The sequence below is a fragment of the Triturus cristatus genome, chromosome 6, assembly GCF_964204655.1.
Source record: "Triturus cristatus chromosome 6, aTriCri1.1, whole genome shotgun sequence".
NCBI lineage: Eukaryota > Metazoa > Chordata > Amphibia > Caudata > Salamandridae > Triturus > Triturus cristatus.
The window spans coordinates 823328528-823354500 of NC_140589.1; the positions used below are offsets into that span (position 1 = coordinate 823328528).

The 25973-nt window shown below is 43.6% G+C and overlaps 1 protein-coding gene across 1 annotated transcript in view; it reads right to left on the minus strand.

The window, feature by feature from the left end:
- Positions 1–4494: 4494 nt before the first annotated feature.
- Positions 4495–25973, minus strand: part of LGALS8 (galectin 8) — a 346545-nt gene continuing 325066 nt past the window's right edge. Inside the window, exon 10 of the mRNA XM_085611427.1 lies at positions 4495–11023. Coding sequence (XP_085467553.1) covers positions 10874–11023 — 150 coding nt within the window. The 3' untranslated portion in view covers positions 4495–10873. The remainder of the gene's footprint in view (positions 11024–25973) is intronic.

The window sequence follows — 25973 nt, forward strand, 5'->3', positions numbered from 1 at the left end:
ATATAACACCTACATCCCTCCATAGCTTTTAGGTATTATGACAACAGACAGGTAACCTTCTGCAGTGTGATTTCTTTACCACACTCTTCTAAATTCCATTCCCTGGATTCCTAGGTATCTCCGTACCTGTACTTCCAGACAACATAAAACGAGACACTAATTCTTGATGTTAAAGATATAGATAATAATCAAAATCAATAATCAAAATCGTTAATCAATAATCACCACTTAATCAATAATAACCAAAACTCTGCTACTAGAAAAAATGATCCAGCGCGGCTGGCTAAGGACCAAGCATACCTCCCATTCAATCATTCAACGGGCCCATATACATATTACTCAAATTATTCATTCACAGTCCTTGGCCAAGATTCCGCTGGGAAGATCAAGTTTTATTATTCACTCAGTTCCGATAAGTTAACTTTTCCAATAGACAAAACCATAGTAGTGCAATATTTCTTGACTAACTAATCTTTCACTGATCAACACTCTTCATCTGGTTGAAGGACCATTAGTTGAAAAGTTGATGGTGATATTGACTTAACTAACTTACTTGCAGATCTCAATGAAATAACCACAGACTCCGGATAAGTTTTATCTGAAATTCTCAGTCATAAATTTGAACGCTCATAGATACAAATTTTCAATACGAGCACCTTCATCCTGTTCATAGGAGAGAAAAATTAATTTAGCATTCAATTTCAATACAAACACATTCAACAATAATATCGCATAAGAGTGGATAGTTGAAGAGACAGCAGATTCAAGATAAATCACATTTGCAAATTATTATGCAAATTTTAGGCAGGCTCATAATTACCTAAGGACAGAAATCTTCAAAATCAATCCCCTGGCCAAAGGACCAATGGTGGTCTTCTGAATAGAATCAGGAGACGAAGACTATAGGGACAGGATCAGGACAGGACCAATACTTACTAATATTCTTTCTAGAACCCGACACACCGGGATGCTTCCCTCTCTTACACTCTTTCCCTCCTCGAAGTTCTTCCGCAGTCTTCAAATCTAATCAGAAGTCGATCGTCAATTCTCTGCTCTCCGCTCAACTCTCATTAGCACATGTTGCATCACGCATGATCTCATAACCCTTCTTCGCTCTAAGCTACCCTTAGTTATAGTCTTAATTCTGCGTGTCCCACCCTCAAAAGTTGCAAATTCTAGTGGGTTACTGCTTGTGATTGGTTGGGACCTAGGAAGTCTCATCATACCATGCTTACGTTTTCATCTTTATTAGTAGTCTTATTGTCTTACAAAACCCGCCTCCATTAAGTCATTTTAACATCCTTTCTCATACGCAATTTGTAACTATTTCCAAAAGTGTTCATAATTCAGTCCTCCTAGGTGAGGGACAAACAACGCTGCATTCCCAAGTTTCTCTGTGATTGACTCTGGGCCGTTGTTCAATTCTTCGGGCATCGGGTCACATCCATATTGAACTGCGCATGTGCGACTCATCCGCCATCTTTACTTTTGTCATTGTCGCTTTGGGCCCAAACGTATACTATTGATAAAAGAATCAAAAAGAGCTGGTATTTTCGTAAACCTATGATCCTCACTGTTCACCACCTACTTCTACTCTGTCCCGTATTATTATTTTTCTAAGCAAAAGCATTAATGATAGCAACCTTCTTTTAATTTAAAGCAAGCAGATGCTCACGACCACAGGTTAGATTTTCTTGCGCATGCTTGGGAGTTTTCCCTCCCTAAGTGAGTTAGTCATGTGTTCATTACGAAGTGCAGGTTCACACATGCGCAAAGCATTTTCCGCACACAAAGCGAGTTTTAATCACATTGCGTTTTAATCCACATTATTTCAAGCACACAAAGCTTTTCTTATCACTGGTGGTCTAGTGGGTATGCAGCAGTCTGTGGTGTTCTCTGGAGTGTATATGGTACTTCAGAATCCTGTCACAGTGAGAAAGAGCAACCACATGGGGAGCGGCCTGAGCAAGCTGCAACTGCCTCTCTTAGTGCACAGCTGCTTGGCCTCGTGTTTGCAATGCAGTTGCCCAAGTGCTTGAGGCGCAGATGCAACCCTGGATGGGTCAATGTTGTATCACAGACTGCGCAGCCTCAAGTGGGCTGACGTCTCGCAATAGTGGTAGCCCCACCCGAGCAAAGCAGTTAGTTGTACGCTGGTTGGCAATATTGCCATACAGCAGTTGCAGCCCTGACCGGGCCAATTAGACAGCAGCAGCTCTGACTGGACCAATGGCATAATACAGCAGTTGCAGGACTGATTGGGCAAGTGAGGCAGTTTCAAGTCCCCATCAGGCAGAGGTCACCATATGGCAGTAGCTGCCCCGATCGAGTGTAACAGGTGATTCTGCAGGAGAATTCCCATCAAAGATCAGATAACAGAAACCAGGGGTACCCTCCACAGCATCGCTCGCTCTCCGCTTACTCTCAGCAGTCCACTTCCTCTGTTTGGGACATGCTAGGCTTCTCCTCCTGGAGAGTCTCTTCTACAGAGCCAGGCCACCTCCTTCCTTCTCTCAGTAGACAGGTTGCTAGGCACCCAGGCAGACATTCTGCTCCTCCAGCAGAATGTGCAAACTTCAGATGTCCCTTTAGCTATTAGAGGGAGGCTGTTAAGCAGACATCAGCCCTGGGCACACAGCCATTATTTAAAGAGCCCTACCTTCCTTGCTGTTAAAGGACTTGGAACAGGAACAAAGTGGTTTAGATCCAACATTAATACTCTAGACTGAGCATGCAGAGACCCGGACTCAAAATTCAGAATTGGTTTAGGCTGGTTCTCTTTCAAGTGTCCTCCTCAGACAGCTCTCCAGACACAGCCTTTGGGTAGAGTGATGCTTCTAATATCAATTATATTGGGGCGGTCTCCAAACTGGAGCAACCATAACATTACATAGGCACATTGAAGTGTGATGTTTCAGTACCTATCATCAGCCAACTGAAGCAGTAAAGGATAGTCTGAATATATACCTGACCTCAAAACGTCTTCATCTTACACAACAGAAACTGCGTTCCCGCTCCACCATCAAACAAATGTAGTATTCAGGAAGAACGAATCCGAAACCCCTTGCTAAACACAAGTCTTCTTGAAATTTCTAAAGGTAGCCCTGTCTTCCTCCTCCTCACTTTCAGCCACAGGAAAGCAGGGAATACACTTCCACTGTCTGAAAAGCTGTCCACATACTCAGTCTTGTGCTGTGCCATGTCAGGGGTATCCAAAATGGATCCAACTGGATGAAGCACTGGAGCGTACTCACACACACACAGTTCTGCCACTGCGTATGTGCTATACACACCACCCACATGCACACACTCAGCGACCACACAGGATGCCAGGCAAAGAATCTGGGCAGGGGTACTAAGGGCTATATAAATGCAAACCCCTCCCTCTTCTATCCTTTTCAACTAAAATAACAGATTCACATGTCCACCACTCAAATTAATTTCATATTTCCCTATACTAATTTACCACTAATCCTTTTTGTGTTCCGGAGTAGCATGCTACTTGCCGAGAAGCGCTTCAACACCTTGTCAGGGGTAGTAAGTGCTATATAAATGCAATTTACAATTACAATACACATTAGAACTGTACTTTATACAAAAGGGGCTGGTAGTTTCACTCTGAGTGACACAAGAAGGACTGGCCACACTATTAATCTTTTAAAACATGGCATGCTGCCACCTCTGTTTTATGCATTACGCTATACCAAGGACAGAGACAGTAGTCCTTTGTCAACAATGAGAGTACTTGGAGCACCCTCCAGGACTCATATACATGACAGCCCTGGGTCTCTGTGTACATGTTGTTGTTAGAGTGACGCTAGGAACACAATAGGTCAGGATTCCAGATATGCATGCATTTGGACAATCTTGTCTCATTCGCCAGGTCTATGTAGACAGCTCTCGCAGAATGCGCTTAAACCGTTGCATGTAGAGGCTTGCCCGCTTGCTGATGGCAAAATTGACTAAATAAACTAATCGGGTGTACGATTAAGTGTATTTCGCCAAATGTGCTGCGTCTGGAGAATGTCAAGAAATAATTAATTTTGGTATTTTAGTATTTAATAATGCACTGAGATATTTTAAATTGGCCAACTTTGATGATTTGTAGAAGTTGTTTACGGACGTAGTAGAAATAAACTATCTTATTGAATATTAATGAATTGATTAGTGAAATTTGAATGACATTTTAATATCATGTTGGTCAAATAATAACATTGTATGAGGTATTTTAATGAAGACTTTTTTTGGGAACTGAAGGAATTTTAATGAATTTATTAGTGCAATATCTGAGTATAATTACTAGAAGGGATTGAGGGTGGCTTGTATGATTTGCATTGATTTTTCACATAAATTATGCAATAAAGATTTACCTAATGTGATGAAATATTACAGCAAATGCATCACATCCCCTGCTAGAGGGTGACCTTTTTGTTGGACTGACCAAGCTCCTTACAAATATTGACCACACAATGAAAGATACATACAAAGAAAATGTTATTTTATCAATCAAAATTAGTTTTATTATTGAAGAATTACTCTCAATTAACACAACAGTTTCATTTGAGTAATTGTTCACACATATGCATACATACTCACAATTTAAAAACAAACATCTGATAATAAAAGAACAATCAAAAAACAAACTTTACATTTTTATTAAATATACACTTCAGTGCTCAGTAAGCTGTCAATAAAATACAGGAATGTCGCATGAGTAAAAAAAAAAGTGCTATCAGCGAGGAATATCCTTATTTGAACCCAAGCTGTGTGTGTTCCCAATATGTGTTTCCTATATTCAAACAACGGTACCAAAGTTTTCTGTAGTTGCAAAAACTGAATCTGAAATAATTTTAGGTGTAGTTGGTACTGTTCAATCACCTATTAAAGTAATTTGTACTGCAAATTAAATATTAGTTTGTTGATATTTATATTCTTATTCCGTTGTTTGTTTTATCAACATGAAAATAACATTTAGTTTTTATAGATTACTGAGTATGGATTTTTAAGCAAGTAAGCACTTTGGTTAGAGTAACCTATTTTATCCAAATCTGTATCTATTAACTGAAAACATTTTTCTTTGCATTATTGTAAGGTTTTTTTTTTTTTACGAGAATGACTTTCTGTAAGACACCAGGGCAGCTGGACTACCATGCATATTGAATTATTCATGAAGTTTCTTGTCCAGACCATATAACTTTCTCATTTGGTTCAAACTACCATTTTACTTTGCTAGAATGCAGTTTAATTAAATATATTTTAATTCTGAGATTCTCAAAACGAGAAAATGTAAGTAATATGCCTCATATCAATTCTTCAAACGTTTAGAAAGATTGATTGAAAAATTAAGTGCACCTAAAGGATAACAACTGTTTTGTAGTTTTCACTTGAATCTGACCTTCATGAAAATGTATATGTTCCAACTGTTAGACTTCACAAAAGCAAATGAAAACTAAAGAGACTTGTTTTACCTGATTAGGTTCCATATAATGCAGATGGTTTTGGTAGGATGATAACACAAACAGCCTTCATGTGCAAGACTGCATTATCACAAGTTTTAAGGCAAATCTATGAGAAATCGAAATCTGAGAGCTCGCAGATGGCCATTAAGCATGATGAATAGCAGTTGTCTTGTTTAATTATCTAAACTGATCCCGAAATAGAGGGAAGTCATGTATATCATTGAGGAAGGGTATGAGGTGCAGTTGAGACGATTTTATTGCGTCAACAAAGAAAAACAGGACTATCTATGTATTGGATGGATTAATAAATGGATTCCCTAAGAAGCTGAAGACCTGGCTTTTCAATTAACCAACCTACCATAGGCAGGGCTAAGCACACATACCTGCTCAGCACCAGGATACCCTCGCTATTGAAAGTGCGCTCTTCAAATACACATAACTTTGAGCATTAGTCAGGTGTTATCCATACAGTCCTTTGCTGCAGAGAAGCATTTCAGTAAACTTGGAAGAGTGTCTATAATGCAGAGGAGGTGTAAAAATAATTGTGATTCATTGGTGAAGAGTAGATAGGAGAAGGGGAAGGGTGTGAGGAATGCCCTATCCTCGATGACATTACAGTTAAGTGATGCGAGGGTATTTTGTATAATTGTAATCATATTACCGAAAAAATGGACCATTTCATCCGATAATTTCACAGAGATCATAATTTAAAGAGCATGGTGTTTTATTATCAGCTCATCCAATCAGCTAATTATTATTTTTGGTCTGAAAAATAATTTCCATCAGCCCACTCCTTAGAATGTTATAGGTCATTTTATCCTTGATTCCCCTCATCTTTTTGACCTTCTTTTCAATTTTGTGCATTGTCTCCTGGTGCACGAAATGGCATGCAAGAAGCATTAATTGGAACCGTGGGCGGTAGACCTCACTTTCTTGGTATGGACCAATGTGCAGAGGACCAATATCAAAGATTTTAAAGAGGCACAGCATCTCCAGACAATTAACTTTCTCAAAATTAACTGAAAAAAACACAGATTGAAAAGGACTCTAGGCTAGAAACAGACATATTAGAGGCTTATGGATCTAAACCTGCATAAAAATGATAAAATAGGGATTTGACCAAGACAGCAGAATTGGAGATAAGTATGCGAACAGAATTCATAAGGGAAGTGGAAGAACTCCTGGACATAACACTGAAAACCGAGGTCTTCAATTACTGTAATGCTGTGTGAAACAGGAGGTCATCTGGAATTTGTCCTCATACATTAAAGCCTTTTTTGTCTACATAATTATATTTCAAAGCAAGATTCTTCAAACGGCAATGTAACTGTTCATTGTCCAGTAAGCCTGTAGGCAGCTCCTCTTGCAAAGAGACACTTGTACCACAAGTGCGCCTAATTTCTCAAACGACTCTTTCAGCCGGGGTGATTTAATAGGGTTCACCAGGATCAAATAGATATGCATAAAGCAGGTCCTTTCCAAGTCTCTTGTCTTTGTTGTGCCAGTAAAAACTCTCTATAAGGCCTACCTTTATTCATGGAGAGAAATGATGAACCAGATTTCCCTGATCTATAGAAAATCACGGTCCTGTTCCTAAATTATATTCTGTGTCTTGAATTTTAATTATTGGCCCCAAAGAAACTACCAAAATAGACTGTCAGCTATAGTGCTGTCTCCCAGGAACCACACAAAATTATCCTTTACTGAAAGAGTGTTTTCATTACACAAAAATATCTACAACAGGCTAATATGTTGATCTTTTTATAGTGCACATCTGCCAATAGTATGGTTCTCAAATACTGTAGGCTCTCTGAACAATCTTTTTCTGCAAGCTTCTGGACTTTCATGTAGTCTGAAGTCTAGATCGCAGATTTATGCTGTAATTGTCTGAGGATTGTCAGGTATGCTGGTTGGTGGAGCACAGGGTATGTGAATTGTGCATTCTGCAAGTGGTGCTTCATTTGAACGAAGGACCACCAAAAGCAATTTAGAAGCAGAAACCTGTTCAGGCAATCACTGCTTCCCTCGCCTGCAATTGTTGCAGATAGATTTTGAGGACCTCAAGGGCACAGATATACAGAGAAATCCATCACCTCGAATTAAGGTGCCAGAAATTGAGAACGCTGCTGTCATGTGGGTATATCCTCCTTATCCTGGAAAAGATAAACAATAACCCCAACAATTCAAAATGGAAAGAGCATAAATAGATATGGGTCAATGTTTGTGCTTGTCCAATAATAGACTGGTGTGCTGGTGGATGATACACTGCTGGTAGAGAATACACCACTGGAATTGTTTCTGCTATAGAGACTAATTCGCAAAAAGATGTAATGCTCTTAAAATACAACGGTAAGCCTATGTTTGTGCCTGAATACTAGCCTGATGTCTGTGTTGGTGGATGATTCTCTGCTGGTAGGATTAGGTATGCTACATAGTCTGGTAGAAAAGATGCACCGTAGATAGAACACAAAGCAGGCCAATGTTTGTGCCTTGCCACTAGCCTGATTTATTGATGTCTGCGCTGGTTGGAAGATGAGTCCATGAGCTGTAACATCCACCATTAGCCCATCGTCTCTTCTCCTAAAAGCCTCTCTTTCACCCAGTCTGACATTTACTTCCTGAAATGAATAATACATCTCATGCGATAACTTAGAACATCCTCTTATCCGCCTTACTCCTACTGGCTTAATTTACAATGCCTATTTATTTATTTGATTAATTAGCTGTTTAAATTATATAGCAGTCAGTGCAGAGATATCAGAGCTCTTTATATAACCAGATATGAGAGGAAACGGAAAGTCAATATGAGAAAGATAGGAAGGTAGAATAATCGTTAACATGTTCTGATCTGGAAAACATAAAGCAACAAGGGAACATTGAAGATGAAATGATATCACTGAGGGTAAACATTACGTTCTATTGGTATAGGAAAGTAAACCTTGTCTATCAAAAACAGTATACTCTGCAGGGGGCCAATAGCTCAGAAACTGTTTGAACACATATGTTTGTAAGTTGTTTCCTGAATGCTAGGAGTGGAGTAAATGTTCTCAGGCTTATGGGTACCAGGTTCTAGACGAATATCTCAGCCACCGGGAAAGGACTGCTAACTGATGGTGGCTGACTTGACCTTGGAAACTTCAAGAAGTCAACCCCTTATTTTTAGACTTCTGAATCCCACCTGAGATGGTCAGGAGTTCGTCCAGGTAAGGAGGAGTGGTTTCATTTACAGCCTCGTGAGTAGGAGTGTAAAGTTTGAACATGATCCGGGCTGGGAAAGTAAAGATTGCAAATGATGAGTGTACTAGCATGATGGCGGAGTACAAGGACAGTTTTCTGTGGGGATCGGCGAGAGAGGGAGGACTCCTGCCAAAATGGAATTTACAAAGTTAAATTGTGTTTTGTTTTTACTATGGGAATTCAATCTAGAGGCCATGTTTCCCTTTTCCCACCATGTCATTTTTCCAGTCATAAATATAGGACAAATCTCACTTGCAGAAACTAAACCTTTACCCACTCAAACTTAGCAACCAGTTGACCATTTCAAAAGTAGCCTTTCTGACTAAGGTACTAGGGCAGTGGGCTACAGGCAGCTTAAACACGCCGGGCCCGATTCACAGAACTAACTTAAGACAAAATCCTAAACTTACTACCATTTTGGTATTCACAGAAGGCACTTACTCATTTTGGTATTCACAGAAGGCACTTACTCATTTCGGTATTCACAGAAGTTAGGAGTCCTAACTTTAGGACTCCTAAATGCCTTCTGTGAATACCGAAAGTCTTAAAATTTTGATTTTTCTCAGTTTAGTAGTAGTATAGTTAGGACTCCTAATTTTAGGACTCCTAAATGCCTTCTGTGAATACCGAAAGCCTTAAAATTAGGATTTTTCTCAGTTTAGTAGTGGTAAAGTTAGGAGTCCTAACTTTAGGACTCCTAAACTGAGAAAAATACTAATTTTAAGACTTTCGGTATTCACAGAAGGCATTTAGGAGTCCTAAAGTTAGGACTCCTAACTTCTGTGAATACCGAAGTGAGTAAGTGTCTTCTGTGAATACCAAAATGGGTAAGTGCCTTCTGTGAATACCAAAATAGTAGTAAGTTTAGGATTTTGTCTTAAGTCAGTTCTATGAATCGACCCACCGTTCTGAAACTCTACACTTTTGAGTACCGTACAATCTGAATTTCCTCATGTAGTGAAACTGAGACTACTCTTGCACATGTTTTGTATGATTTGGTTAGAATTTCAGATTGGCGGGAGAGCATCACTTCCTTTGAGATGATACTGCATGTATGATAGGGACGATTTGCATGGTTTTCTACATGTTCGTGTCTGCTGTAATCCAAATCAGGACTTTTCACATTTATTCCAGTGCCTCGACCATTGATCTGCAATCTAGGTTGCCCATGTCTTTCTAGTCTGCAAATACTCTCCTCAAAAACCACCTTTCACTAAAAATGACATACACTGATTTTCACCTCATCCATAATTTGGCATGCTGCAACAAGCTATAAGATAAGTTAATAAAATAACTAAGTAAGGTGGAACAGAAAACATTCCATCTTATCTTCCCAACTTTCAAAGCAACCACCATGAAACAGTTAGAGGTCAATATACATTACCTCTATGCAGTACAATTAAAACATTTTTTTTGTATGGGGTGGGATTTCACTCTGAAGCGACTTTATCTGCCTGACAGCAGATAGGCAGATATTTTTAAACAAATATTTGGAGGTTCCCGTCGTTAAATAGTTAACAATGATTACAGTGAGATTTATGGTAGGAGGCTCTTGAAAATGTAAGATGAAATATTAGTCAAAACATCTTAGCCATTCCTTCTAATTCCGACTCTTTTCTATAATGTTCCATATTTAAATTTAACTTTTTAAACAAAAACGCAGCTAATTTTTCTTTTTATCGTTTTTATTTGGGAAGAGTGGGATCTGTTAATTTGTTAGCACCTTTAGGGGAAAACTGAGCTCACATACCTAACTTAATCTGTCCCCTCTTAGCCCCCCCTCCAACTTACGTTTTGTCTTTTCCTGTTGTTTACATAATGGCCGACTTCTGTTCCCTTTTGCTTTCGTCCTTAGCCCTTCTGGCGTATTGGGCGACTGGTTCTGCCATTCTATAGCACACTTTAAATTCAATATGTGTTTCTTCTGCCAAAGAACCACTTGTAGTTTTGCTGAGAAAAACATTAAAGTACAATATTCTAAAAAGAACCACCTTTAAACCTATTGAACAAACAGTGAATTTAATAATTTGTAGGAATACAGAAAATCAAATAAATGATAGGTGATCTAAAGATTAGGAACCTGCAAAAGAGTGCTATGGAAGTGGGGTCTCCATTGGGCGCTGTCACCCAATCAAGGGTAATTGAAATTACATGCCGGAGGGGATTCTGACCCCAGTCTACCAGCTCCTCACATCCAACAGTCGAATATCTCCATTTATGCTCAGCACATTGATCTGGTCGAGGTGTTTGAACCTGTGCTTGTACTCCAAAGCATGCTTTCCGTTAACCGCAACTTTGTACTCGTGGGCTTCACACAAGATTATTATCTGAAACCAGAAACAATAATCCAGAATTTACATGTGCTTTTATCAGGCAAGTCTAATAGACAATATGCAGCTAACTTATGTAAAACAAAGGGCACTGCACATTTAGACTACATATATATATTTGTCTAATGCATGTAACTGAAACATCTATTTTTTTCAGGAAAAACAGGTACTCAATTATTATTCCTTACACCCAAAGTGATGAAAATAGTTCTGGATGCTTTGAATTTTATCCAAGTCAGATATTCTGCGCACAAGTCACTCCTTTTAAAAGAGGGGTTTAATATATCATGTACTGTTTAACATAGTCACTAAGACTAGAAACTATAGCCTATTTTATTATCAAAACAAACAATGCTGATTTTGACCACCATGAGCAGGACATGATGGCCTGGCTTTATACCCAACCTTCTAATCTGAGAATAAGGTATTAATGTTTTGATTACCGTCTTCCTATATCTACCACAGGAAGTTACATTCCTAAAGTCAGGCTAGGATGAACACACAGACAAAGTAGAGAAAATAGAATACACAAAAACTTTGTTAACAACACTTTCAGGATTAAAAGGAAATCAGTTAATAAGTATAACAGTAACAACCTGATTATTCAAAGTTGGCTTAACGGTAGTAGATAAAGTTACCTCCGTAGAAAAAATGAATATTACAAAAAATGCAGTAAATTACTGAAAACTAAAAATGATGTGGGCAAAATAACTAGGCCTTCCTTTAACATTAAATAAAAAATAATTCTATCACAGTGTTTTATACAGTGGTGCAGAAATATCCAGACTCATTACATCCCCTTTGCCACCAACTACACTCTCTTCAAAAAGAAAAAAAAAATAGAAAAAAAGGTCCATAAACTAGTGGCACTATCGGTCGCCACACAAAGGGGAATGACTATAGACTCAGAGACAAGCTATAGTCTTAATTTAATGTAGTTTGAAAGGAAAATTGAACAAGCATTGGCAAAGCCAGTAGGTCTGGCTTAAATGTAGTAATACATGCATACCATGAATGGCCTGTACAAATAAGGTTTGCATTCGTTAGCACATTAAAGTCAGACCGATTGGCTTTGCAAAATTAGATGTCTAGAAAGCGAGCATCACAAGACTGCAGTATCGCACACTGTTACTATGTGTTCCAAGAGTGAAAAACACAAGTCTGCAGTACCAGAGGCTGTTACAGGGTGCACCCTGAATGAGCCTCACAAACCTGCAGCACCAGAGGATCGTAGTGGGTTGAAATTTAATAGGGAGAGGCTGCAATTCGTCCAAATAAAACAGCATGGCACGTGCTGTACGCTCAGCTTCGACAAATCACATTGGGTAGGGCCCATTTTAAGATTGTTTTATTCAGGGACAAGTGTTCGTTAAATAGGCCAGGAAATAAATGCGCAAACAACAAGAAAGAAATGGGAAGATTAGCGTCGTACAAGCAGGAAATGAATTGCGCGATGGTTTTGTTTGTGGTTAGGTGTTGTAAGCAGGAGCCATGTACTTTATGGACACGAAGATCTCTAGCAGGTGAGAAACAACAATTTTGCGCATGACTGCAATATGCAAAGATGCCGTAGGTGTATTCACGGCCCAAAACCACTAAAACTAGAGGCTGTTCAAAAGCTCGTGATTTGAAGCTAAAGAACATGATGGTGAGATTACAAAGTAGGGAAGAATTAAACATTTAACAGAGCAAGATATCTGCATGACCTCGGTCCTTTGACTTGGCCTCGTGTTTTTAGGGAAAAAAAGGTATAGGGTGCAACAACATTAACAAAGTTTATTTTGAAAAAGTAAAACAATGTTGCGTTTAAAGTAGCAGCAGAGCTGAAAAAGCAGGGTATCCCTCGTCTGTGTCTTAAAGTTAAGTTTATGTGCAGGGGGAGACTGGAAATGGATCTAGTGAACAATGACCACCTCCAAGTACATACACACCTAAACTGACACTCTTTTTGTATGGGTGACTGCCTGAATGATAACATAGCACAAAGAAAAAAAGTGTATCCAGACAAACTTGAATACAGACTCATGCCCTCTAATGCAGTGCATACGGCAATCTGTATGAAGTGACACATTCGGAAAGGGCAATTGTTGAGATTTATTGAATGAGAGTGCCAGGAAAACACTCTCGTATTTAACTTCCAAAAGCAGCTTTTGGGGGCGTGGCCAACCATCATAGCCAAACGGACGTAACTCCGCTCGGCTCCGCGCCAGGCGTGGAACACTTAGCCAGCTAGGAGGCTTCTTACACCCTGCCAAAGCCTGCAACTGGGTCCCCCATTGGGAGCTGGTCAAGCGGCCTCAGTCCTCCCAAGACGGCCTCCTGACTGATCCCAAGATCGTCTACTACACTTCAACGGTAGTTCAGACCTGAAGGAGCCACTCAGAGCCTTGTGAAGAGCCCAATTTGGGTTCCTGGGGTTTGGGCTGGCCGTGGTGCGCCCCACATGTTGAGGGTGAGAGGACCCCAGACGGTGCAGCGAAGTGGCGAGATCCTTGCAACCTCTCCTGGAGATTTAGCACCGCTCTCCTTCATCAGCTTGCTACAGGGGGGCCTTGAGCTGACTCCGTGCCCCGGTCCATATGCCGCCCAAAAAAGTGCAGTCCACTAAGGTTTCCAACTACTTCACCCCATCCACATCGGGCAGGGACAAAGAAGGGGGGGCCTCTACTAGCGGCAACATGGCACTCACTAGGGAAGACCTGATGGCGTCCTTGAGGGAGTTTAAAAAAGAGCTCAGAGAAGGTATCAAGGCGGATATGGGGGCCTCGTTCGACGCCTTTAAAGCGGAGATGGAAGGAAAGCTGGTGGCCCTAAAGGCAGATGTGGACTCGATTGGGGCGCGTACCCTGAATCTTGAGACGACGTCCCAGAAATTGGCTGATCGCATGCAACCTCTTGCAGAAGGATCTGCAGACCTACGTAGCCAACTTAGGGCCACGATACTCAAGTGTGAGGACCTTGAAAATCGTTCTTGTCGCAACAACATCCGGGTGAGGGGCCTAGAGGAAGGTTGTGAGGGTCCTGACTTGGAGGCTTTCATGATGGGCATGTTTGCGACAGTACTGGGAGAGAACGGCCCGGAGGTACAGCACAAAAGGGTCCACAGGGTGGGGCCGCGACCACCAGGAGACTCCAGAAAACCCAGGGATGTTCTGGCGAAATTTAGCTCCTTAAAAACCAAAGAACTGATTCTACAGAAAGCTCTTGCTCTAGAAAAGATATCGTTCCAGAATACTTCCTGTTGGTTTTTTAAGGATGTGGCCCAAGCTAAACTTGCACATCGCCAGCAGTTCTGACCGATCACAGAAGCTCTAAGTGAACACAAAATAAAGTACCGCTGGACATATCCCTTCGGCCTGGTCTCCTTGGACAATAAAGCTTTCATTGTGTGGAAATCTAGGAATCAGCATCCATCCTGGGAATCGAAATTCCCTCCCAGAAGCAGCCGACGGGAGCAGGGAGCTCAGGGATGGAATCGCAACTGGAGAGACGCAACGGAGGCCCATGGCTGCAACAGAGAAGAGGCAGCAAGAAAACGACGGGGTGATATACAAAGACTCTTTGGTCTCAATCAAACAGAAACTGTGGGTACAGATTCACGAGGACTTGTGGCGCTAAAGATTCAAGGGGGCCCGATTCCGTTTGAAACTGACAACTATTTGGTCTCCACAAGGGTTGGGGGGCTAAATACGGTGGAGGAGGAAACAATATATCTTTTAGTCTCTTAAGCTGACATTGAGCAATGGCTATTCTTAAAGTGCTACTAACTATCTACGAGGGAGGCCTGGGCGGCGGAAATGGGTCCGCACCAGGAGATACTCATGTGGAGGTTCTTCTCTGAGATAGAGCACCTCGGAGCTGAATGTTCTCGTTTACATATGTTGATGTTAAGTTTGTTTGGGTATCACGGTGCTATCCGATTAGACTGCATGATCTAGAACATGATGGTGGGGGAAGGGTAATATGGCTCTTATGGGCGGACGCCGAGAGGAAAGGGGGGGGGGAGACTCTCTGTATAATCGATGTCGATCAACTGTTTATTTTGGAATGTAAGGGGTCTCAACTCCCCCAATAAGAGGCATAGCGTGTGGAAGTTCCTATTGGACCACAATGTAAAAAGAACTGCCCTGCAAGAAACCCATTTACCAAAAAAAGACGAACAGCGGTTGAAACACAGGGCCTATCCACAGATTTTTGGCTCATCCTTACACACAAAACACAATGGGGTGGCTATCCTATTTCACTTCTCTACTCCGTTCCTCCTCCAGGATTCCAAGTCAGACAAGGCAGGGAGATTCCTGATGGTCAGGGGTGAGTTGAGAGGTAGGCCATGCACTCTCATGACAGTATATGCACCGAACTCTGGACAGTGAGAGTTCCTGAGCACATTTCTGACCACACTGGAGGGATTTGCTACAGGAGACATCCTACATCCTGGTACTGGGAGACTAACTCAATTTGGGACCCGTCACTAGATACTACCCACCCTCACAGAGCAGTAGGGGGGAGTGTTTAGCAAATCACTTAAAGTGGCATTACAGAGACTGGGTTTTTTAGACGCATGGAGGGGACTCCACCCCTCACTAAGGGATTTCTCTTTTTTTTTCTCATTCCACAGGTCTTACTCCAGAATTGACCATGCATTCCTTAGCCACTCCCTCTTCCATACACTCTCAGGATGCCAGTTCCATCCAATCTCTCTCTCCGATAACGCCCATCTAGAGCTGGTGCTAGATTGCACCCCCCCCCCCGCGTGCTAAACACGTAAAATGGTACTTCCCTAACTTCCTCGGCAGGGATTGTCTCCTTAGAGATGAATTGAGAAAAGCAATCCAGGAATTTTTTTACTTTAACGACCCAGCACTGACTTCTCTTGCCAATAACTGGGATGCCTTCAAGGCGATGATTCCGGGTAAGTGCATTGAACTGAATACCACACTGAAAAACCAGCGGAAGGGGGAAAGGGAACTCTTGGAAGGGGAACGACAAAACGCGGAACAGGCACATAAGGCCAACCCCTTGGTCCAGTACCTTAGGAGAGTCACTCAGCTAAAAGGAACATTACAAGCAATTTACACCAACGGGGCGTAAAAAACTATCCTGCAACTCCAAGCCAGAAGTTACGAAGGGGGAAATAAAGTGGGTGCCTTATTAGCAAGACAGCTTAGAGCGAAGCAGGAAAAAGAGTATATAGCCCAGATTGAGGATAAAGAGGGGATACCTCAGAAAAGTGAGGAGGGTAAAGCCAGAACTTTTGGAGATTTCTACCGGTCCCTCTACTCCGCGGATCCCCTGCTTGGTGAAGACAAGGAGAAATATTTAGAAGCGCTTGCGCTACCGTAAGTGCCAACCTCCACGAGTGGGGACTTAAGTAGACCCATCTCCTGCGAGGAGGTACAGAAGGCCATAGACTCACTTAAATTGCACAAAGCACCTGGCCCTGATGGCCTAAACGCTCACTTCTATCGTACCTTCGCGGCCGATCTGGTTCCCCATCTGGTGCTATTATCTAACGATATTGCATCTACGCAACGAGTGACCCTCACTATGGGGGAAGCCTTAATCTCGGTCATCATTAAACCAGAAAACGACCGTACAAACTGTGCCTCTTAGAGGCCAATTGCGCTCCTGAACCTGGATGCCAAATTATACTCTAAAAGTTTAGCCACGCGCCTTGAAAATGTGATGCCCTACCTCATTAAGGTGGATCAAGTGAGGTTCATTAAGGGGAGGCAAACGCATGACAATATGCGACATGTGGTCCACCTCAGTGAAAAAGTCCAGAACAAGGGCATCTCGGCGGCCCTTCCGTCGTTGGATGCAGAGAAGGCCTTTGATCGGGTTGTTTGGGCCTTCCTGACACGAACAATGAGGACATTTGGTTTTAACGAGACCTTATAGGCATGGTGAGGGCGAACTACTACTCTCCTTGCTCACAGGTTTTGGTAAATGGGGTAGCGTTGGAACCTTTTATTCTATCATGGGGCACCAGGCAGGGATGCCAGCTGTCGCCCCTCCTCTTTGATCTCAGCATCGAGCCCTTTGTGGAGCAAATTAGGGCCAATACGTGCATAAGCGGGGTGCCCTTTGGGACAGATGACCAGAAAATCTCTCTCTACGTGGACGATATGTTACTTCCAATCACGAGGCCCCTGTCCTCCCTCTCAGCCATCCTAGAGGAGCTCACCTCCTTTGAAAAGGCCCCGGGTTTCAAAAGTTAATTTATCGAAAATCCTATCTCCTCACTATATCATTGCCCAGAGACACCATACATGCAGTGGAGGATCTGTCCCCCTTCCAATACATGACCAAAGATATCACGTATCTAGGTGTCAGGCTCACCCCCAAACTATCGAACCTTTACGGGGCTAATTATCCCCCCTTGCTGCGACAGATTAAGGCAGACCTGGCCAGGTGGAGAAACTCCTATACCTCCTGGATAGGACACATCAATGCAATTAAAATTAATGTGCTTCCCAGGCTGCTCTACCTCTTTCAGGCCCTACCGATATCGACGGATAGAGTTCTATTTGCTGACCTGAAAAAGATGATCACTAAGTTAATTTGGCAGGAACAAAGGGCACGATTATCCCACCGGTTGCTTACTAAGGCGAAGATGGAGGGAGGGCTAGCACTACCTGACTTTCTGGGCTACTACAGGGCAGCACAACTCCGAGTGATCACGGATTGGTCTCTACGTGAATCGGGAAAACTTTGGCTTCATATGGACCGACAAATAGTGGACAGGACGATATGCGAACTCCTTTGCAAATCGAAGCAAAATCAGCTTTGAATGCCTATCTTAGTACTCCTACGGCCAACACTCTACAGGTGTGGAATGACCTCAACAGATCAGCGTCCCTAACCATTTTCCCGTCCCCCTACACTCCCATTCATTAAAACCCCGAGTTCCCGCTGGCACAACAAGAGGGCCCTTTCGAAGCTTGGAGGGAGGGGGGCTGCCTGATGTTCTCGGATCTTCTAAAAAAAGGGAAGTTTCTATCTCTTGAAGAATGCAGCAAAACCTTTAAGCTTCAGCCCTCGGAAGACTTCCACTACATACAACTCAAGCATTGGGTACAACAACCTCTGATCCGGCTCGCCGCAACCAAAGACCTACTCCCAATTGAAAAATTTGCTCAATCAGGGTCTTCATCAAGGGGGACCATCTCCTGCCTTTACGCACTCATATGGACAGTAAGCCCACGTTCCACCCCTAGACACCAAAGATTTTGGGATTCTCTTTGTGCTGCTCCACTGGGGGAAAAACAATGGGGCTCCTTATACAAGGACATCTCCAAATACAATCGCTCTATGTTTTCAAGGGAGGCCCACTATAAAATGATGTACGAGTGGTACTTGTACCCCCAGAAGTTGAGCGAAATATTCCCTACTACCTCCGACAGGTGCTGGAGAGGATGCTGGCTCCTGGGAGATTTTAAACATATCTGGTGGGACTGTCCCCTAATTCAGCCTTTTTGGAAAGAAATTTTATCCCAAATCAAGACGATATTGGGATACCCCATTCCCAATACAATGGCGCACGTTCTCTTGAGTATCCGGGACCCCAGCTTAAAATACCAAACCCATGGGGATCGCTCTGTCATGTGGTTGTGCTTGGGGGCTGTCAAAATGGCAATAGCTGCAGCGTGGCATAAAGTCGAGGCCCTCTCCAAAACACAATGGCACGCTCGACTGTGGCGAGCTCTGACGATGGAAGAATGGCAGACATAGTAGAAGACAAGCAAGAAGAACGTTTTACTTGATTCTCTGTATCTCTTGACCTATATGATATGCTGGTGCCTCCCACTGCTGCTTATCTTGTATGTATTTTTTCTTATTAATAATTGAAACCAATAAAAATATTTTGAAACAAATGCTGCTGTTGTAAATTAAGCTGATTGATTTTAAGGATTGATGATGGAGGGGAGTTGCTCCATGAGTGAGGCAGCGGGGCTGCACACTTCTGAAATATTTACTCCTGTTTGGTCTGTGGGCAAGCCTCAGCATAAACAAGCACTGAGTGGTGATGGGATGAAAGATGTGGTAGGTTCGGGTAGATGCACAACTGGGAGTAGGGGATTTGAATGAGAGTGCCTGCAGTAAAAAGAGAAGCAGGGAAGTCATTTTAAAAAGTAGGTTTTGTGTACTGAAATCAACAGGATCTGAATATTAAAATAAACACTTAAGCTATAATTATATGTCAATGCCCTGTGATACTTGCAATTTGGATTTTTCAGTCACATGATTGCTAATCTATTTTTATTGTAGCATTTGTTTTACAGAAAATGATTTTCTTTAAAATGGCAACTGAAAAATAAAATGCCTTTTACAAACTTATTGCGATGAATACTATGCGTGCTAAGGCGGAGGAGCGTCACCCCACTGCTTTTCACCAGTGCAAAAAAGGAAAAATAAAATAACGACAACTCAGTTATTTTCATTTTATTTTTCCGTACTGGCACAGTTCTCGGGGCGGAGCGGGGCAGTCCAGAGCAGGGGGAGGAGTGGTGAGCACTCTCTAAGTGCGCATGACAGTTTGGCCGACCAGCTTGGGCTGGCCAAACAGTCATGCGCACGTAGCATGTTCTCCACTCGGCTGTATTGCACAGCCTGGATGGAGAACATGCACAGGCTCCCAATCCCCATCTGAGAGCCGAACCATGGTGCTCAGACCAATCACAACGCTGCTGTCATGCTGGTGACGGCAGCGTAGTGATTGACTTAGGGGAGCCTGTGTGCTTCCTGGACTCATCAGAAAGAGAAGTGGAGGAGAGACGACGGAGGAGAGATGCAGCCGTGAAGAGGTAAATGTAATATTGTTTTTCACCTCCGTCCTCGCCACCCACGACCCATGCCAGCTGTCCCTGCGAATATTTGCAGTAATCATTTGTTTATTAATGAATGCAGCATATGTTGATTTTTCGAGTGCATGCCATATTTTTAAGATGTCTTCTGCATTCAGCAAATAGTCCTTGCCAAGAGAAGTATACTTCCTTGAATTGATCTATGAAACGACCGAGAAAGTCTCAAAGCAATGACTGCTAATGGCTGAAGGAAGAATAACCAAAAGTCCAATCAGTATATTGTAAATAGAAGGTCTTGTGGCGGCTAAATCTGTCAACCTAGATCTGAAAAGGGCTGGGACAGTACTGACAGACCGCAGGCATAGAGAAACATTGCAGAAACACTTACCATGTTACAGTGTGTAGCATAAAGAGACAGCATATTAGGGGCAAACAGAAGTGAGATTGGGTGTAGGAAGCTAGCTCTTTATATGAAATATCAAAATGAGATCTATCGTGCAAAGAGTCCAGGGGTTCCCAAATGAGTGGACAGGGGTTTGCTCTAGCAATACGAAGGTGCTCTTCTAGGGAGTAGTCTGGTTGAGCAGCCTTAGGCTTATCAGAGAGGAGTGTAAGACAACTGCAAATACACACACAATAATCAATAAATTATGCATAATGCCTAATTTGGAGATCCACACCAATTTATAAAAACAACACATATCTTTATATATATTTAGGCACAAATATCAATACGATTAGGCATGTACGTTTTTGAAGAGAAATACTTTTGCGTTTAAAAAGTCGACAGTGCAAGTTTTAGAAGCTGCAATGTTATTCTAAGGGAAGTAAAACAAGTATGGCATTCAGGTAGAGTACAGTGACTCACGAGACCAATCTCCAGGACTTAAGGGGAGTGTAGGGCAAGGTCCAAGGTAGCACCAGCAGCACTACGACGGCCGGGTGCAGGGATGAAACACAACGTCGTGTGCCCAATGGAAGTTAGTGGGGATTGGTCTTTGTGAAAAGCAGCTGCAGGATTTGACTGGGAGGCCAGTCAGGCTGAACCAATAGGTGGGCTCAGGCATAACGACGATCAGGGACAAGGGTGAACCTTTGGTCCTCTTCTCCACGGGCTAGGGACAACAGTTCCAGAGGTATCCTTAGGTGTCGGGTTTTCGACACCAGGAGCAGCCGCGGTCTGACCACCAAACTCAGAAAGGGGCAGAAAATTTGAATTTACTTGAGTAAAATCAGCCATTTTTTTGTAATAAATTGGGCCGCGGTAGAGGGGACCTGTAAACAGAGGCTGCAGGCGTCATTGAGAAGTCCAAAGCAGAGAAACCTTAGGTAAGCTTTGAGTCTGGAGGATCTGGGGACCACTTTAGCACAGTTGGGCCACTACAGCTCCGGTGCAATGGTGCTTTCCAGCGTTGGTTTACAGCGGTCATGGAGCCTCACATCTCAGAGTTTGGTACCCGCAGGATGCAGAGGAACAGTTCTGCTGTCCCACAGGAGTTCTTGTTTCCAGCGTGAAGTACTAGAGGGTCGCACAGGCTTTGGAGATACAGCAGCTGCAGGACATGTCATCTTTTGGTGAATTGTCGAAGTCAGCAGGCAGGCCAGCAGGGTTGGCACCAAGTGAGTTGCTGGATCTTCTGTTCCTGCTCTTTGCCACTCTTCTCGTCCGTCTTCTCCTTTCAGGTTGTCAGGATCTGAATTTCTAGTGCCAGGGGCCCCCTAAATACTGAATTTAGGGGAGTGTACGGTAGTAGCCAATGGGCCACCTTCCCTTGGTATCACTACGCTCCCTATATGACCACTTCCTGTGGGAAGTGGGCATAACTCTGTCCCAGAGTTCCTAGGTTTGCCATCACCAAGATGGGCTACTCTGAAAAGTTGTGTCCACTTCAGGTAGTCCACCTTAGGAGTGGTTCTAGCCTGGGGGTGGGCTTGCCTACCTGACTGGCAAATGTTCCCGCCTGTCCAGGTGTCAAAGGGCTCTGGACAAAGGGCGTCGGCTTCCTCTCCAGTGAGGGAAGCCAGATTTGCATTTCAAAGGCAGGGGCTTCTTTGAACCTCCCCTGCCTTGGAATGCTAAGCGGCAGGTCATATTCTGGGAGGGGGTGTGAACACCCTCTGCCCGAGCAGGGTTTGCTTCTGAACTCCTGAGAGCAGAGGCCCTCACCCTTGGGGGTCAGAAACTTGTCTCTGGTGGCAGTCTGGTGTAAACCAGTCAATCAGCACACCAGTAGCTGGTAGGCTTTCAGGGGGCACCTCTAAGGTGCCCTCCGTGTGCATGTATTAATAAATCCAACATTGGCATCAGTGTAGGTTCATTATTACGGGATGTTTGAGACCAAACATCCATATTTTCAGTGAATCCATCATGTAGCTGGGGAACTTGTTTTCACCAGTGTCCAGCACATGTACTCAAAATGGCTTCCCTGTTCACTTGCACTGACAGCAATAGGGCTGACCAGCACAGGGGCATATCTGCTCATGCAGTTATGCCCTCATATGTAGCATAGTGCACCCTGCTATATGGCTGTAAGGCCTGCAGTAGGGGTGACTTACCTATACCCCATGCAGAGTCTGTAGGCATGGCACACAGGGATGTGTGCTATGTCGTGTTTTCATTTTTGGGTCTGCACCCAAGACATGCAGCCTGCAATGGCAGTCTTGCATGAGTTTGGTGAGGGTAACACAATTCGTGCTGTAGCCCTTAGAAACCCTCTTTAGTACTTTACTAGGTCCTGACAGAGGGTACTAAAGGTATTGCCAATTGGGGGACAATTGCACAGGTTTTGGGAAAGAACAATTGCACTGGGGACCTAGTTAGAAGGAACCCAGTGCACTTCAGTCAAAGTTGCATCCAATACCAGGCGAACTATTGCAACAAAAACCCACTTTCCTACACAGGGGAATATAATTGAGGGAATCCAAGTGGTTGCTGCTCACATTTCCTAGGTGAGGTTTTAAAAGGAAACCAACAGTATTACATTAAAAGTTCATGCAGGATAAGTTTTTTTTTTTAAGTTTAGACTAGTGTATGTGTAATAGATTTATTTGCATTATTTTTGACCTACACACTATTGTTGATCATAGCACTGGACATTACACACGGGAGGTGGCGCTGTTAAACATGCATGTATAAAATTCCCAGATGAGCAGTGAGATATTCCTAAATGCACGCCCTATTGAAAACCTTTGGGGAGTTTATATAACATATAAAGCAATTGCACAAAAGACATATTAAATAATCTGAGCTTCTTAAGAGGCATTCTAAACACTGAGGAGAATATATACTGTGGTCAAGGAGGTAGATTAGGTGATGGTAGTAAATTAATTTGGGATTTTTTTATTGTTTTAGATTTTGTGCTGTAGCCACTACTGCGAACTAATACTTTGCTTCAGCTTTTGTGTTTTTTGGGGAGAATTACACAAGGCTTTAAAGATATACAGGTTTCCATAATGGTTCACCAGCTTATAACGTCCTCCAGTGACCTATTGCCTTTTGCAAACGGTGCCCTATGTTTTTTTACCAGCTTTAATCTTTCGATCTTGGATAGCTGACAGCTAAAGCGGTGCTCTATTTGCAATGCAAAATAAGTGTGAATGAATTGACTCCTCTCCTGCCTCCTTGGACTGCAAAATGGTGAGGACCAAGGAGGAGTAGGGCAACTTATACATGCCTTGCATCCTGTTGCAGGACAGCATTTTCAAATCACCTTCAACCTTGTTAGGTCGAGGACTACCGGTCTGCCGAAAGGCAGAACCGGAAGTCGGAGATTTAATGACTTGGAGAAGAGGGGCTTGAACCCGCCCCTCTTCTCCCCTGTTCTCCATTGGCTGGCCTCTTGAATGCTGGCCAGCCATTGGAGAAGAGGTCAGTCATTCCAAACAGGCCCCGTCCTTTTCGGATCGGGGGGCGTGTTTTTTGCAAGAAGTCTCAAGGAGGAGACAACAGCAAAACACGCCCCCGAATCCGAAAACGACGCTGCCTTTCTCCGAGGCATTTCTGCTCTGCCTCGGAGAAAGGTGGTGGTGTCTTCCGGTGCCCTCTTTACTTGATCTGGGTCTCCTGCACTCTTTCCGCTCCCACCTGCACGGGGGTCATGACCCTTGAACATCTGACCAGGTACCCCCTCGGACTCTAAAGTCCCTCACAGTTGCTCGGACTAGACTTTCAGCGCTGAGAAGTATCAGAAAGGTACGCGCAGCGCTTTATGAACCTTCTCTGAATGCATCGATTTCCTTGGGCGTGCGCTACCTCGGGTCGTTGCTTGCTGCCGCCCCCACGAGGGCAATCCGGTCGTGGGGCTGGAGAGAAGTGTGGGGGGGGGGGGGGGGTTACCGATTTGCACCCCCGTCTCACTGCGACCTTTAACTTGCTGAAGCGGACTCGTGATGAGGCTTTTATTGTCCGTCGCTTCAAACTTCCCGCGGCTTCCGTCCTCGCGCGACCCCACAGCATCCTCCGGATAATTGGCCCCGGAGATGTTTACCAGACAGATGGTGCATGGCTTCGCCCATCAGGGGCTCTCCAGGCTAGAAGTGGTGGGCGCGCATTATCCTCTCCGCCCCCACCCCCTCCCCGCGCAGAGCTGTAGTGTGAAATGTTGGATGAGATGCCGAACACCGCGAGGTCCGTGACTGCTCCGCCTTTCAACTACTCTGCTGTGGCCAGAATACAGAAGTAGCTGCATGAACCCCGTGGATATCGAGCTGTGCCCACACCGCCTTGAAGATGGTGGCACAGGCCATAGGTGGATGACGTGCCACCACTCGTGCCCGCCCCAGCTCCCAAGCATATCGCCAACCTTTGGTATATCTTCACAGGATTTGTGGGGGGGAAGGGGGGGGGGGTCCGGGATAAGTTCAGCCGTGTCCTTCTTGCTGGTGGGGTGGGATGGGAGGGGGCGCAGGGTGAATGCTCTATTTGGCAATAATATTATTAAACTCAAGTGTAGGGTCCCTGGTTTTCCTTGGGAGCCGGTGGACTACCTGGTGTTGCCCCACATCATGCCTCGGACTTCCCCCACCCAACACTTCCAGTCTCCTTATCTCATGAACACCAGGGTAGCATCTCTTAATTCAACATCATACCTCTTTCTTCCACCACCCTACACTTCCTGTCTCTTTACCTCTTTCTTCCACCATCTTACACCTTTAGATTTTACTAAAATTATATGCATTATAGACCTATGTAGGCTTTTAGCCAGCATTTTTATCCATTGTTCTGGTGATGTTGTTCACATTTTTCTTCATACACTGTCGTCCACTGTTCTGCCCACATAAGTCATTGGTTAATTTCACTGTGAGAGCATTATACTCTAACACCAGGGGCGCGTGTGCACAATAATTATTCTTTCGGTGGTTGTGGACTACTATGCCATTGTATGATTTTAGAGACCCAAAAATGTTTGCTTGAACCATTTATTATATTGATAGCACAACAGCGTCCCTAACAAAAAGGTTTTAAAAACCATGATAAAACAAGCTTTGATAAAACGAAAAATTGATTTAGGAACGCTGCCAATACTAGTTTCAGAGCCGGCCTTTGGTACGATAGCGCCCTGGGCGTGAGAGGAGAGAAATGTGGCGTACTTGTGTGGTGAATTAAATGAGTTAGCAGGGGGTCCCTTTTGTGTTTACAGGTCATTACCCTGAGGAGCAGGGACTGGCCCCTGAACACAAACATCCCGGGACCTCCCCCAGCTCGCTTAAATCACCTGAAAGCTTGGGTGTCCCACGCAGATGTTTGGTTTTGTTTACGTGTCAGCAGGGGTCAGAGGGTGAAGGGAGGGCAAGGAAGGGAGCTAAAAGTGGTGTTAATAACATCGCCCGATATATAATAATGAAGGATAAAGCCACTTTAAACTGACAGAAACTAACAGGCAGGGACATGGTTGAAACAAGATGAGAAGGGCGCTGTTGGCATCACTTTAATGCACACAGCTTCTGCGCCCCTCAGAAGATTGGCGACCTGGGCTTGGACCCAGCTGGCTCATGCTAAAGGCCGGCCCTGGTCTAGTTTTCCCGTGTGGTGGTTAATAGCTCTCCTTCTGCCAGCCGGCGTGCCCTTTTAAGTCCTCCCACTGCTGAGAGATTTCCCCTTGATGCAACGGTCTCGGCATTGTTAAAGTTAGAGCTATTGG